At 44.0% G+C, this 15,351-nt stretch overlaps 1 protein-coding gene across 3 annotated transcripts in view; it reads right to left on the bottom strand.

Moving 5' to 3' along the window:
• The window catches only part of COL15A1 (collagen type XV alpha 1 chain), a 1,471,644-nt gene that overhangs the window by 937,909 nt on the left and 518,384 nt on the right, over nt 1-15,351 (bottom strand). For all 3 annotated transcript variants that reach the window (XM_089690361.1, XM_089690362.1, XM_089690363.1), the window contains one exon: nt 8,035-8,132. In XM_089690361.1, coding sequence (XP_089546487.1) covers nt 8,035-8,132 — 98 coding nt within the window. The remainder of the gene's footprint in view (nt 1-8,034; nt 8,133-15,351) is intronic.

The raw sequence follows: 15,351 nt of genomic DNA, 5'->3' as shown, positions 1-15,351 counted from the left end.
ATGTGTAGCAGCGCATAATACCTTGATAGATGTGTATGAAGTGCAATCACAAGAGATCATAAAAATTAAAGAAAAAATGGCTGACATGGAAGATCACTCAAGGAGAAACAATGTAAAATTCAGGAGGCTCCCTGAATCAATAATCCCATCCGAACTACCTCTGTATTTAGGACAATTCCATAAAATGCTTTTACCATCAACGTCACCATCTGAGCTTATTATAGATAGAGCTCACAGGTTAATGAAACCTAAGCATCTACCTGACAACAACCCACGAGATGTCATTGCCAGAATTCATTAATACCAAGCTAATGAAGCGCTCATGAGGGCTATGAGGAATCTCAAAACTCTTCCAGAGAAATTTGCAATGTTTTCAGATATATCCGCATACACTGCACAAAAATGCAAAGAATTTAAACAAATTACAGCAGCACTTCTAAACCATAAAATAAAATACCAATGGGGGTATCCTACAAATATTTTAGTCACTTATCAAGGAAAAGTGATTCCGATCCTGACTCCCATTGAGGAACTAAAAGTTCTGACATCCTAGCATATTCCTATACCAACAGAACCACAACACATACGCAAAGAAAAACAATCAAAAATTTAATCAGATTGGAACATAATCCCTGACACTTGAACACTGGCTCCTTTGTTCTTTTTACTGCCTACCACCTTATTAACAGGAAGGAGATAGCTCCTGGATATCTCAGGTATACTACACACCCCACAGATCAATGAGCCTGCTATGCATGCTCAAACTTAGTTCACTTTTGTTACTTTTTTCTGCTTATTATTTTTTCATGTTACTATGTTTGATGCATACTCCTTCTGCAACAAGAAATGCAAGTACTGCTGGATATATGAGGAAATTTACATACTCACAGGCATAGGGGGAGATAACCAGTGCTGTGCTTGGTACCTACATTCCCTAATAATATCTCTATATACTATAATGCAAATCTATAGAATCCAAAATGGTTATTATAACGTCCCTTAATGCTAGAGGACTCAACAGCCCCTACAAACGCACATCTTTATGGAGAGAATCCCTAAAAACTAAATGTGACATCCTGTGCATGCAAGAGACCCACTTCAATAAAGCGAACCCACCCATATGCAAACACCGAAAGTTCACTCACTACTTTTTTGCAAACTCTGATAAAAATAACAAAGGAGTAATGATTGCAATAAAAGATACCATAATGATATAAACTCACTTAACATTGTCAGACCCACACGGCAGATACATTATTTTAGTGGCAAAAATAGACAACTTTAAATACATTGGTAAATGTATATGATCCCAACAAGGAAAATAAATCCTTCCTTAAAACACTATCAGCCAAAATTAAAACATTAAGACAAGGAGCTTTAGTCATATGTGGAGACTTTAATGAGATAATCGACATAGGCCTAGACTCCACTAACAAATCACGAAGACAATTCAACACGCTCTTCTTTTTTAGAAACAGAAGATTTATATGATCCATGGAGATGTCTCCATGGAAAAGAAAAAGATTACACATATTTTTCCCATACACAACACTCTTATTCACGGATCAACCTACTATTAGTGGATAAAAGATCCTTACAACAAATAACAAAAACAGAGATCGGATCAGTAATGTGGTCAGACCACCCCCCCAACTTACATCTGAAATCTTTACAACAGTATTTCCCAACACTCATTCTATATAGAGAATGAACTCAGCCCTACTTACAAACCACACATACATATCTCAGATAGACAAAACTACTCTCATACTTCCAAACTAATTCTAGTGACGATATAGATGACTGTGTCTTATGGAATGCCCACAAAGCATACATAAGAGGAATAATCGTCAAATTGGGAGCATATGAGAAAAAGAGAAAAACTAAACAAATTGCAGACATTCTAACGCAAATCAAAGTCCTTGAGACAAAACAAACAGAATCCTGACCAAGTCATACTATCACAACTACGATCTCTGTGAGAGAATCTAAGACTCCGTCTTATCGAACAATAAGATTTTATGGTGAAAAAATTTAAATTTATTTCCTATACACAAGCAAACAGAGCAGGCCCATACTTAGCAAAACAATTTAAACAATATCAATCTAAATATAAAATTGCTTACCTAAATGACCCAATTAAAGGAAAAATTGTGAACCCGCTAGTCATAGCCAATGCATTTAGCAAATATTAAGCAACACTATATAATATAAAAAATTGCCAGGAATTCATTCCACCCACAACTGAGCACATCAATACCTTCTTGGACTCACTACAACTACCCAAAATATCTACAGACCAATTAGAGTCACTATCACAACCCTTTACCATTGCTGAAATTAAAGTCATTCAAAATCTTCCAGCTCATAAATCGCCAGGTCCAGATGGCTACACCAATGATTATTATAAAACATTCAATCCGACTCTCATCCAATATCTATGTAAATTTGCTAACAAACTAACTAAGTCTGAATCCACCCCAAAAGAAACATTAGAAGCTTTTATTATCACATTACCCAAACCAGGTAAACCTCCCACATCACCAACTAACTTCAGACCTATATCACTCTTAAATACGGACACAAAAATATACGCCAAACTTCTAGCCATTAGACTTCAATCACTAATGCCAAACTTAATTAACCCAGACCAAGTAGGCTTTATTAATGGGCGTCAAGCACCATATGGCACACAGATTCATAAACCTAGCTCAATGGGCACATCATACACGAACGCGCTCTCTGCTTATCTCGCTAGATGCAGAGAAGGCATTCAACAAAATCTATTGGCCATATCTACACCTGATTCTTGAAAAATTTGGATTATCAGGAACCTTTGGGAAAGCGATTATGGCACTATATACTCACCCCAGTGCCAAAGTATGGATGTCGGGACTACTATCAGAACCATTGCAGATCTCGAATGGTACTAGACAAGGATGTCCTTTATCACCCATGATCTTCGCCTTATGTATAGAACCGCTAGCAGAAGCAATACGTACTCAACACGACATCAAAGGTATCCAAATAGGAAACGTTACACACAAAATAGGATTATATGCAGATGACATCATATTTGCTATAACTAATCCCATCACATTAATAGTAGCATTAAATAAAATCCTATCACAATTTAACAAAATCCTCTATGCTTCCTATAGAAATCCCACCTAAATTACAGACACAAATATCATCTATCTCCCCTGTCTCCTGAGCAACTTCCTCACAAATTACATACCTAGGAATACAACTAACATCTCCATACTCGAACATCTTTAAAATTAATTTTTCAAACTTACTTATCAAAATATCAGAATTATACAAGGAACTATTCCATAACATTGTCTTCTGGGCAGGCCGAATTGCTGTTGTAAAAATGTTCATTTTACCATATATATTATACTTTTTTCGAGCCATTCAAATACCAATGCTAACTTCATCTAAACTTGCAATCATTACTGAACAATTACATTTGGGAACACAAAAAAGCACTTATAAACAAAACTATACTCTTCTCGACTTAATTCAGGCATGGGAGCTCCTAATCTGAAATTATACTATAAAGCAATAATCTTAGACCAGGCACAGCATTGGTGGTTACCCCAAACAGAGAAAAGATGAGTGCAAATAGAGCAAGCCTTACTCCCTAGTGGCGCACGTGCATCCATGGGAACCATTACTCTAACTCATAAAACCCCACGATATTGTCTAGACACAATAAATATGACCCTCCACACTTGGATGTCTCTCTTGCAATCTCCTTTTCACAGCCGTCCCACAGTTAATGGCTTTATACCATTACTCTCCATCTCAGCGCTTACACCTGATCTTGAGCTAAAATCCTGGAATAGAGCAGGTATCCACAACCTTGCTCAACTATACGCAAAAGGAACTCTACAGTCATTCCACCAACTTTCAGAAACATACAATGTCATATCTAAAGACTTCTTCAAATATCTAAGGATCTGTCACACATTATAAAACCTAGAAAATATCCTTCTTCGATCTCTAACTAACTTTTATGAAAACACAGACTCTCATAAACGTGGCATCTCATTTATATATACCACTCCCCTTCAACACATCCAACCAGACAAATTACCGGCAATGCACAAATGGGAAAAAGACCTAGGAATACAATACCCAACACAAAAATGGCAAAACGCAACACATTGGACCAAAAAAGCTTCCAGATGTATAAATCATTGGGAATCTGCGCAAAAGCTAACTCACAGATGGTACCTAACTCCGCAACAATTGGCAACACGATCTCCATCTCAACATTCTTCACTTTGCTGGATGAACTGTAACCAAATGGGATCTTTATACCACATATGGTGGGACTGCCCACATACAGTATTAGTACATTTTGGAAAGAGATATTTTCATTTATAGCACAAATTACAAGTTCATCTCCAACTCCCGATTCAGCCTTAGCACTCCTGGGTATACGAAAAGACTCCTGGCCGCCTAAATCCAGAACTATACTAATTCATACTTTGATAGCCGCAATACTGAGTATTGCAAGGCTCTGGAAAAAACAAGCCACACCATTCACTCAATGCTTTCAATGTTACAAAACAGTAATATACTATTACAAAACCACTGCCTATTATTGTAACCTTGTAAATGCTCAATAAAAATTGACAGTTAAAAAAAAAAAAAAAACCATCAAGAGCAAGTTCAGGAACTTACCATGTACAGTCTGGAAGAAGGAAGGGAAAGGGGAGACACGATTGAAACATTTAAATACATCAAGGGGGTGAATAAGGTTCAGGAGGGTGGTATTTTCAACATTAAACTAAAAATCAAGAAGACGGAGACGTGACCTTAAACTAAGCGGAGGAAAGTTCAAAACTAATCTCAGGAAGTGCTATTTTATGGAAAGAATAGTTGATACTTTGAATAAACTTCTAGCAGAGGTAGTGAGCCAGTCAACACTAAATAGCTTCATACATTTGTGGGACAAGCGCAGATCTATACTCAGACAAAAAAGTTAACAAGAAAACTTAACACCCCCCCCAAAAAAAACAGACTTGATTGACTACACACTCTTTTTCTGCCGTCACATTTCTATGTTTTCTAAGCCCCAATGTAATGAAAAGATATACACTGACCACTAATGTCCTTGAGACATTTAGCCTATGTTCACATTTGAGCGTGTTGGGAACACATGCAAAATCGTTTTCCTGACACCACAGAAACATGCTGCCCATTAGATACACATCAGTGCCATTCATTGTTAATGACACCCTCACACCTCTGCTGACATGCACGCTTTCACATGCACCATAATTCATGAAGCTGTGGCACTATGTGATTTGGAAAAGGGTTAGGGACTCTTTTCTGTATTTCTATTGCATAGAGCAGCCCATTGAAATTAATAGGCTGCCCTACATATGACGTACATCTTTATCCAACCCATCAGTACACCATTGCATTCTAAATTTCCCTGCTAACCTCTGGACCACAAACCTCCCCTATCCTCTCCACTTCAACCCCCTCACCCCATCCAGCTTAACTCTACATGACTCCTCTGCTCATCTTTGCATCTACCTTCCTTACCTCTGTACATCCCCTTCTTGCTCACCTGTGCGCCCTAAACTGTAATTCCTTTTCTGCCTACCTCTGCACCCCACCCCCCCACTTTGCTTACCTTTGCAGAACAGGCTGATGGTAGGCTCAGTGACCACAGTTGCAGGCAGGACTTTCAAGCATGCCCCTGTTTAACTTCCCAGTGGGCAGCATTCAGCAGAGGTGATGGTAGCTCGAACCTCGGGGGTCATAATATACATATGAATGCTGCCAGCCCGCCACTATTTACATGTGATTGCTCAGAATCTGCACGAGTCATCTGTACATGGCAATAGGGCAGAGCTGGTCAGCATAAGTAACAGCACTTCACATTGAGATATCAGGACACAGCAAGGGACTAAGGCTTCAAGGGACAAGGGAATGTAAACCGGGACAGTTGGCAAGCATGGGGCAGTTGCTTTGGGTCCCACAACAATGATTGGGCCCAGGACAGCTGCCCCTTTTGCCCCTCCTTAACTGCTTCCGTACCGCCCTATAGCAGAAATACTGCTACAGGGTGGCACAGCTATGCAAAATCGTGTGTGTGTATATATACGTGATTTTACAGTTCCGGGTAGGGGGCGCTCCCCACGCCGCCATTCACGGCCTTGGCTGTCAATCACCGGGTCCCGGGCGGTGATTCCTCGCCGGCACTCGGCGATTGCCGAGTATCACCGACCGGAGAGAGAAACCAGTGTATAAACAATACAGATTTCTCCCGTCAGCTCCTGCACACTGCTTTGTATGCCTCTGCATAGATCGAATACCACTGAATAAAAGCTCTATTTGTGGGGTTTGTGGGTACGTAAATTTAATTTGAGTGCAGCATTGCATGACCGCGCAATTGCAAGTTAAAGTAACGCAGCACCATATTGCAAAAAATGGCCTGGTGAGTAAGGGGGTTAAATCCTCCTGAGGGCAAGTGGTTAACCACTTCAAGTCCGGGCACTTTTACCCCCTTCCTGTCCAGGCCAATTTTCAGCTTTTAGCACTCACACTTTGAATGACAATTGCACGATCATGCAACACTGTACCCATATGAATTTTTTAGCTTTTTTTTTAGACAGATAAAGATTTATTTTGGTGGTATTTATTCACCACTGGGATTTTTTTTTTTTATATAAAAATTTTAAAAAGTGTTTTTTTTTTTTATAAAATTTTGCAAATCTTTCTTCATAAATCTTGGCCAAAATGTATTCAGTTATCTTTTTAGTAAAAAAAAAATTACCCAAATAAGTTTATAACTAAAAATTATAATTTTTTTTAAAAATTATAATTTTATTTATTTTATTTTTTTTAAATTATTAGGTTTTTTTTTACATACTAATCACCCTAGAAGTACAGTGTCACCATGGTGACACTGTAGTACTTGTGGGGGGTTATGAAGATTTTCTTTTTTTTTTACACTGATTGCTGTAAAAGCAATTTCTCCTCTTCTCTGGCTGCATTCTTGCCACCATTGGGAAATACTGTGTGAGCTGTGATTGGTCACAGCTTGTCACATGATACAAGGCTGTTGTGAATAACCTTGTAGCATGTGACCTCTGTGATCATTCACAGATTTCACTAGTAGAAAGCAATGATGTTAGAAGTGACGTCTTGCTTACTACGCTTCATGTTATCACTGATTGGCAAATCAGTGATCACATGATTGGGACCTTGCACAGAGGTCCCGTACAACGATTGGTGTTCCACTGTGTCCGGAGGACCCAGCGGGCACCGGATCGCGGTGCTGCACGCTCCCAGGAAGCGCGCACAAGCAGGGGGCGGGGAGGCCGTTTATAAATGGCCACCCGCCCTGCACTGCCACCGTCCAGCTGTTTATATACAACGGGAAGTGGTTAAAGACAGCCCTGCGCATTGCCAGTGACACAGTGAGTAGGTCGGAGAGAAATCCTATGAGAGAAACTTTTGCCATTGTGCTCCCTTTTTATTGGAAGCACTATTCCAGACCTGTTGTTTAAGGTTGTTTCCACTGTGGGATCCCCCCTGAGCTGAATTGTTTGCATTTTTCTACATAAAAGATAATTCTATAAAAGGTAACCATTTGCTAGATAGTGTCTTCAATCCCAAGGGCAGCCCTAATCCCTATCCCAGTTTGACATACAAAAAAAAATATAAATAGACCTCATCTGCCTGTGTGAGACTGTGTGAAAGACAGAAAAGTTCTGTGCACCTGGCTGAAAATACCTTATGACCGTCTGCTTTTGCTAAATTGGGAGCAGAACCTGAGTTAAACAGCAGGACCAGCTCAGAGTCTGCGCTTTTGTTTTGGGGATTAGTGTTTTAGAATATTTTGGGGGGGGCTATATTTTATAGATGTTGTTGAGGCATTTTTTACATTTTTGGATGTACAGCATACACTAGATAATGATGCCCTCAATTTTAGCTGCCCTTTATATGCAATGGTAATGGCAGCTTCCGAGTTGATATCTTAATTCCCTTTAAGTCAGCACTTACTTGGGCTTTGGCATCATTCCCTGAGGCAGAATTTGGTGTTAAGGTTTTCAGCTGCAAAGCTTTCATGGTAACAGCTTCATTTTCATAGTATAGTGATTCTGAAAATAGAAAAAGTAGGCAAATGTTAAAAGCGCGCCTAAAGTGTAACTCTACCCATAACAGTTTTATAACAATTAATGTTCTTTAACAAAAGAATATACAGTACATTCTGTATTAACAGTTATGCAACCAAAATTAGTGTATGCTGTAAATTGCCTCCAGCATTGCTCCCATTTTGTTGAAACCAAGAGCAGTCAAATCCTTATTAGAATCTCTCCCCCTCTCCTTGGTTTCCAAAAGCAATATGTCACTTTCTTCAATTAAAATATTTACATTTCCAGCCTGAATTGTATGTCTTGGCTCAGTTAGAAAGCTTACATCTTTGAGTGAGTGATCTGTATGCCTGTGAGTCTGGGTTATGCTTTTATTGTTTGACAACATTGTAAAACTTTTATTGTAAAGGGTGAAGGTGCTTTTCTCTGTGGGTGATACATTTTGCGATTACTCTTTCTTTCATACTTTCTTTTCTTTATTTCATACTCAATAAAATTATATTATTTTTGTCTGAAACCACAGTTGTCATCCTTTGGGACCTATTTAACCTCCCTGGCGGTATGATTTTGTCAGGAATTTTGTAACAAAAGCGGTACCATTTTTTTGCATGGAAATATGTATTTTTTTTATTGTAGGCTGTAATTTAGGAATAACTCACTGAAATCTGTTGGAACAAGAGTCTAGTAAACATCCCGGGTATGATAAAACTTGAAACACGAAATCATAAATTATAATTTAATAAATACTCATAAAAAATAATAATATAATAATACATTTAATTCAATAATATAATCAAACCAAAAACACTGAAATTTGAAATATAGCGTCAAGTTCGCACATCGCTGAGCAAAGTCGCAAAATCGTTTTCAGTGTCTGATGAGGAATTTCCCCCACGAATCATTATCACTCAATTCTGCAAGTGGTTCTGATTTACTATCGCTGTTCTCTAGCCGGTCTAAAACCGCTTTTGACGTAAAGGGACGCTTTTTGGACGCCGTGGACTTTTCTAAGTTTCCAGGCAGAAAGAACAGTCGAAATGCAGGCAGGGCGCCGGACAAAGCACTCGGGACAAAATGTATGTGAAATGGTTTGATACAGGAATGTTTTGCTATGAAATAATCGTTTTAAAAAAAATGTCATTTTTTTTAAATTTTCAAATTTGCCGCCGGTTCCGGCGCCCGTACGTCCCGACGTCACAGGGACCGGAACACGGAATCCGGATGCCGGCATCGGCCGGAGGAGATGGCCGGGGACACTGCAGGGGACGCATCACGGGAGCAAAGGACAAGGTAAGCGCTGTAGGGAATCCCTGTGCAACGCTGCATGGTAAGCCCGAGTGTAGCTCGGGGTTACCGCTTTTGGTACTGAAACTTTACCCCGAGCTACACTCGGGAATAACGCCAGGGGGGTTAATGTAGAGTCTTTCTGCACAACTCAATTGCATTACTCAGTTAGAGAGGAAGGCTGACAGAAGCTTTACAGTACACAAGTTGAGAATATCAAGGATTTAATATAAGATACTATTCTTGTAAGTTTAACTTTTATGTCAACCTTCCATTAGAGTTTGTCCTACTGGTTGGGCTGTACTGCCATGTTTGGTCTTGTAGGTACATATGGTGGATTGACATATATAGTTTTGTTTTTCCCATTGCAAGATCTAGTGATTTTGAACCGATTCACTGTTGTTGGGACCTGATAGCTGGGGTTTGCTTTTTTCTTTCCAGGAGCTGCAATGCAATTTCTTCTGGCTCCCCCCCCCTCCCCCTCATTTTTTTGTGGCTGTTTGATGTTATTGCTTGTTATGTTTTACTTTTTTGGGTTTGGGTTTTTTTTTTTTTTTTTGTTGCTTTTGTGTCTGGTTACCCATCCGTTTTACGTTTTTTGGCTTATTTGATTTTGTTTGATATTTGTTTTTATTTGATACTGTTTTTTTCATTCATTTTCTGTTTCTTTTTTTTTTTTATTCTTTCTGGTTTTGGTGGGGTTCTGATGCTTCCAGCCGCCTCTTGTTAGGAGCAGTTGTAGGTAGGCTACATTGGTGCCATGTGTTTGCAGGTTCCAGCTGTTGACTATGGCTATGTCACATTGTCATGCTGGACCTGCCGCACATGGGCTATGATGTATGACATCATCACTGCACGTTAAATATATCACATGGCATCATTGTGCTCGGCGTCCTTGCACATGTGCAGTATGCTATCTGGGCACCATTTTGGAGATGGTGGATCCACCATCATTTACGTGGGGGCGACTGAGTGGGATGCCTAATTGGCGCCCACCACATGGCACTGGAGGGCGGGGACCACCAAGTTTTGCTACATATTTGGCTGCAGACAGGATGTGGCTCTCTGGTTGCTTGACAACTATTGTGATACATCCTGGTTTTCTGGCCCCTGGATGGATATATGTAAGTCAGCCAAGTCTTACCTAATCTAACTTTTTGGAATTGTTTTTTTCTCTTTTTTTTCTAATTTTTTTTCTCCTTTTTTACTTTGTCTATCCAGTGGCCCTGGAGTGGATTTACCTTTTTTGGCACGTTTTCCTATCACAGCCGTGTGCACATTTAATTGGTTATACATCAAGGATTCTTATACTTATTATGGGGTCACTTCGAGCCTTGGGCTCATACAATATATATATTAGCTGAAATTGGTTTGAATATATTGAGACTAGAGATGAGCGAAGAAATGAAAAATTCGATTCGACTGATTCGGCGAATTCGTGGACAATATTCGATTCGAGTCGAATAAATTCGCTGTGAATTTAACTTAAAAAAGGGTGTTTCTAGGCTTCAGAGAGACTTAATATTAGTGCAGAACACTGTACCTTTAATTTAAATGCCCTTGGAGTCTGCTGGGGAAGAGAAATAATACTGTCAGTCAGTATGACATGCAGATGAGTGCCGTCGATCTTAGAATCACCGCACACTTCACTCATTTGGGCAGTCACGGGGCCAAAACCAGAGTGTGGAGCCACAGTGTGGCGGTGGAGGCAGCAGCAATGGGAGGCCATACAGCACCCTATGACAAAAATGGAAACCACCAGCAGTGTGAGGAGACCTGAAAGTGGCACATGGCAGAGTGTGGCGATAGAGACAGCAGCAATGGGAGGCCGTACAGGGACCCATGACACACTCTGGACCTGGCAGCAGCATGAGGAGGCGGTACAGGGGCCCATGACAGATTACGGGCCTGGCAGCAGCATGAGGAGTCGGTACAGGGGCCCATGGCAGATTACGGGCCTGGCAGCAGCAATGGGAGGCCGTACAGGGACCCATGACACACTCTGGACCTGGCAGCAGCATGGGGAGGCGGTACAGGGGCCCATGACAGATTACGGGCCTGGCAGCAGCATGAGGAGTCGGTACGGGGGCCCATGACACACTCTGGACCTGGCAGCAGCATGAGGAGGCGGTACAGGGGCGCATGACAGATTACGAGCCTGGCAGCAGCAACTTGGACAGGAGGACGTTCAGCTTCTGCACCGTCGGGTGCGTGCTCGCAAACTGTTGTCTCTTGGAAACGGATTCCAAGAAAGACTGCTGACGGAATCCGTGAAGAGGAGTAGCAGGAGAAGGAGCATCTGAACGAGCGGAATATGCCAACAAGCGACAACAGTGGCCCATGACAGATTACGGGCCTGGCAGCAGCATGAGGAGTCGGTACGGGGGCCCATGGCAGATTACGGGCCTGGCAGCAGCTATGGGAGGCCCGTAATCTGCCAGCACCCTATGACAAAAAATGGAACCCACCAGCAGTGTGAGGAGACCTGAAAGTGGCACATGGCAGAGTGTGGCGATGGAGACAGCAGCAATGGGAGGCCGTACAGGGACCCATGAGAGACTCTGGACCTGGCAGCAGCATGAGGAGGCGGTATAGGGGCCCATGGCAGATTAGGGGCCTGGCAGCAGCTATGGGAGGCCCGTAATCTGCCAGCACCCTATGACAAAAAATGGAACACACCAGCAGTGTGAGGAGACCTGAAAGTGGCACATGGCAGAGTGTGGCGATGGAGGCAGCAGCAATGGGAGGCCGTACAGGGACCCATGAGAGACTCTGGACTTGGCAGCAGCATGAGGAGGCGGTATAGGGGCCCATGGCAGATTAGGGGCCTGGCAGCAGCTATGGGAGGCCCGTAATCTGCCAGCACCCTATGACAAAAAATGGAACACACCAGCAGTGTGAGGAGACCTGAAAGTGGCACATGTTTGGGGCATGATTCATGGCGGATTTAGTCAGTTGTGTCAGGAACTGGTGGTTTGAAATCCAGACTAATCCACGCCTGATTCATTTTCACAAACGTCAGTCTCTCCACACTTTGGGTGGACAGTCGTGTCCTCCGCGGAGTTGCAATACCTCCTGCCGCACTAAACACGCGCTCCGATGCCACGCTACTGGCCGGGCATGACAGCCTTTCAAGGGCAAATTCAGCTAGTTGGGGCCAAAGGTCAAGTTTCGTTGCCCAGTAGTCAAGGGGATTGTCTACCTCGGTTGGCAGGGTGCTGTCCAAGTAGGCCTAAGCCTGTTGTTTGAGGTCCTGCTCCAGGTCCACCTGATGCTGCTGCTGCTGCTGCGGCTGGTTAGTAGTTTCCTCACTGCGCTGGTGAAGAAAGCTACTCATCATCGACTGCAGACTGAGGCAGCCGCTGCTGGTGGAGCTGCCACTGCTCCTACCACCCCACCCCTCCCCTGCTGCCATGGCAGCGGAACACGAGCGCACAGGGCCCACAGTGTCTGAGGATGGACGTTGGCGCAGACAGGCAGAGACCAGCTGACTACATAGGTGTTTTTTATAGTACGTTATTTTGGCCTCCCTCTCAGCAGGTGTGAAAAAGGCCACCATTTTTGAACGGTAGCGAGGGTCCAACAAGGTGGACAGCCAAAAGTCATCCCTCTGTCTGATGGTTATTATTCGGCTGTCGCTACGCAAGCAACCGAGCATGCTATGGGCCATTTGTGCCAAGGAATGCGAGGGACTCCCTGCCTCCATCTCCACAGCATACTGCCACGGTGCGTCTAGGTCCTCTGTCTCCTCTTCCTCCTCCTCTACCAGATGCTCCTGCTCCTCCACTCCTGTCCGCTGAGTGGAAAAACCACCCATTTCACTCAATAATTCCTGAGCACCAATGTCCTCCTCTACCTCCTCCTCTTCTTCCAGTCCTGCCCCCACAGGGGCCATGTGGCGTTGAGATCTGTGCGCCACGTCTACCGCACCCTGACCAGCCATTGTTAACAGCATTTGTTCCAGGACGTGCAACAGAGGAATGACGTCGTTCATCCCATAGTCCTGCCGACTCACGAATAGCGTGGCCTCCTCAAAGGGCCTGAGCAAGCGCAGGTGTCACGCATGAGCTGCCAATGGCTGACATCTAAGTTACACAGGGAGTACCTTTATCTGCTTTTAACATCAGGAAATCTGTGATGGCCTTTTGCTGTTCGTAAAGGCGGTCTAACATATGTAGGGTTGAATTCCACCTTGTTGCAACGTCACAGCATGAGGAGTCGGTATAGGGGCCCATGGCAGATTAGGGGCCTGGCAGCAGTTATGGGAGGCCCATAATCTGCCAGCACCCTATGACAAAAAATGGAACACACCAGCAGTGTGAGGAGACCTGAAAGTGGCACATGGCAGAGTGTGGCGATGGAGACAGCAGCAATGGGAGGCCGTACAGGGACCCATGAGAGACTCTGGACCTGGCAGCAGCATGAGGAGGCGGTATATAGGGGCCTACGGCAGATTAGGGGCCTGGCAGCAGCTATAGGAGGCCCGTAATCTGCCAGCACCCTATGTCAAAAAATTCAACACACCAGCAGTGTGTGAGGAGACCTGAAAGTGGCACATGGCAGAGTGTGGCGATGGAGACAGCAGCAATGGGAGGCCGTACAGGGACCCATGACAGACTCTGGACTTGGCAGCAGCATGAGGAGGCGGTATATAGGGGCTTATGGCAGATTAGGGGCCTGGCAGCAGCTATAGGAGGCCCGTAATCTGCCAGCACCCTATGTCAAAAAATTCAACACACCAGCAGTGTGAGGAGACCTGAAAGTGGCACATGGCAGAGTGTGGCGATGGAGACAGCAGCAATGGGAGGCCGTACAGGGACCCATGACAGACTCTGAACTTGGCAGCAGCATGAGGAGGCGTTATATAGGGGCCCATGGCAGATTAGGGGCCTGGCAGCAGCTATGTGAGGCCCGTAATCTGCCTGCACCCTATGTCAAAAAATTTAACACACCAGCAGTGTGAAGAGACCTGAAAGTGGCACATGGCAGCAGAGTGTGGCGATGGAGACAGCAGCAATGGGAGGCCGTACAGGGACCATGACAGACTCTGGACTTGGCAGCAGCATGAGGAGGCGGTATATAGGGGCCCATGGCAGATTAGGGGCCTGGCAGCAGCTATGTGAGGCCCGTTATCTTGCAGCACCCTATGTCAAAAAATTTAACACACCAGCAGTGTGAAGAGACCTGAAAGTGGCACATGGCAGCAGAGTGTGGCGATGGAGACAGCAGCAATGGGAGGCCGTACAGGGACCCATGAGAGACTCTGGACCTGGCAGCAGCAGGAGGAGGCGGTATATAGGGGCCCATGGCAGATTAGGGGCCTGGCAGCAGCTATGTGAGGCCCGTAATCTGCCTGCACCCTATGTCAAAAAATTTAACACACCAGCAGTGTGAAGAGACCTGAAAGTGGCACATGGCAGCAGAGTGTGGCGATGGAGACAGCAGCAATGGGAGGCCGTACAGGGACCCATGACAGACTCTGAACTTGGCAGCAGCATGAGGAGGCGGTATATAGGGGCCCATGGCAGATTAGGGGCCTGGCAGCAGCTATAGGAGGCCCGTAATCTGCCAGCACCCTATGTCAAAAAATTTAACACACCAGCAGTGTGAAGAGACCTGAAAGTGGCACATGGCAGCAGAGTGTGGCGATGGAGACAGCAGCAATGGGAGGCCGTACAGGGACCATGACAGACTCTGGACTTGGCAGCAGCATGAGGAGGCGGTATATAGGGGCCCATGGCAGATTAGGGGCCTGGCAGCAGCTATGTGAGGCCCGTTATCTTGCAGCACCCTATGTCAAAAAATTTAACACACCAGCAGTGTGAAGAGACCTGAAAGTGGCACATGGCAGCAGAGTGTGGCGATGGAGACAGCAGCAATGGGAGGCCGTACAGGGACCCATGAGAGACTCTGGACCTGGCAGCAGCAGGAGGAGGTGGTA

The sequence above is a fragment of the Staurois parvus genome, unplaced genomic scaffold, assembly GCF_062004578.1.
Source record: "Staurois parvus isolate SC_StPar_1 unplaced genomic scaffold, SC_StPar_1.0 ptg000527l, whole genome shotgun sequence".
Taxonomy (NCBI): domain Eukaryota; kingdom Metazoa; phylum Chordata; class Amphibia; order Anura; family Ranidae; genus Staurois; species Staurois parvus.
The sequence above is the reverse complement of the archived record's forward strand: the minus strand, read 5'-3'. Positions and strand labels throughout refer to the sequence as shown.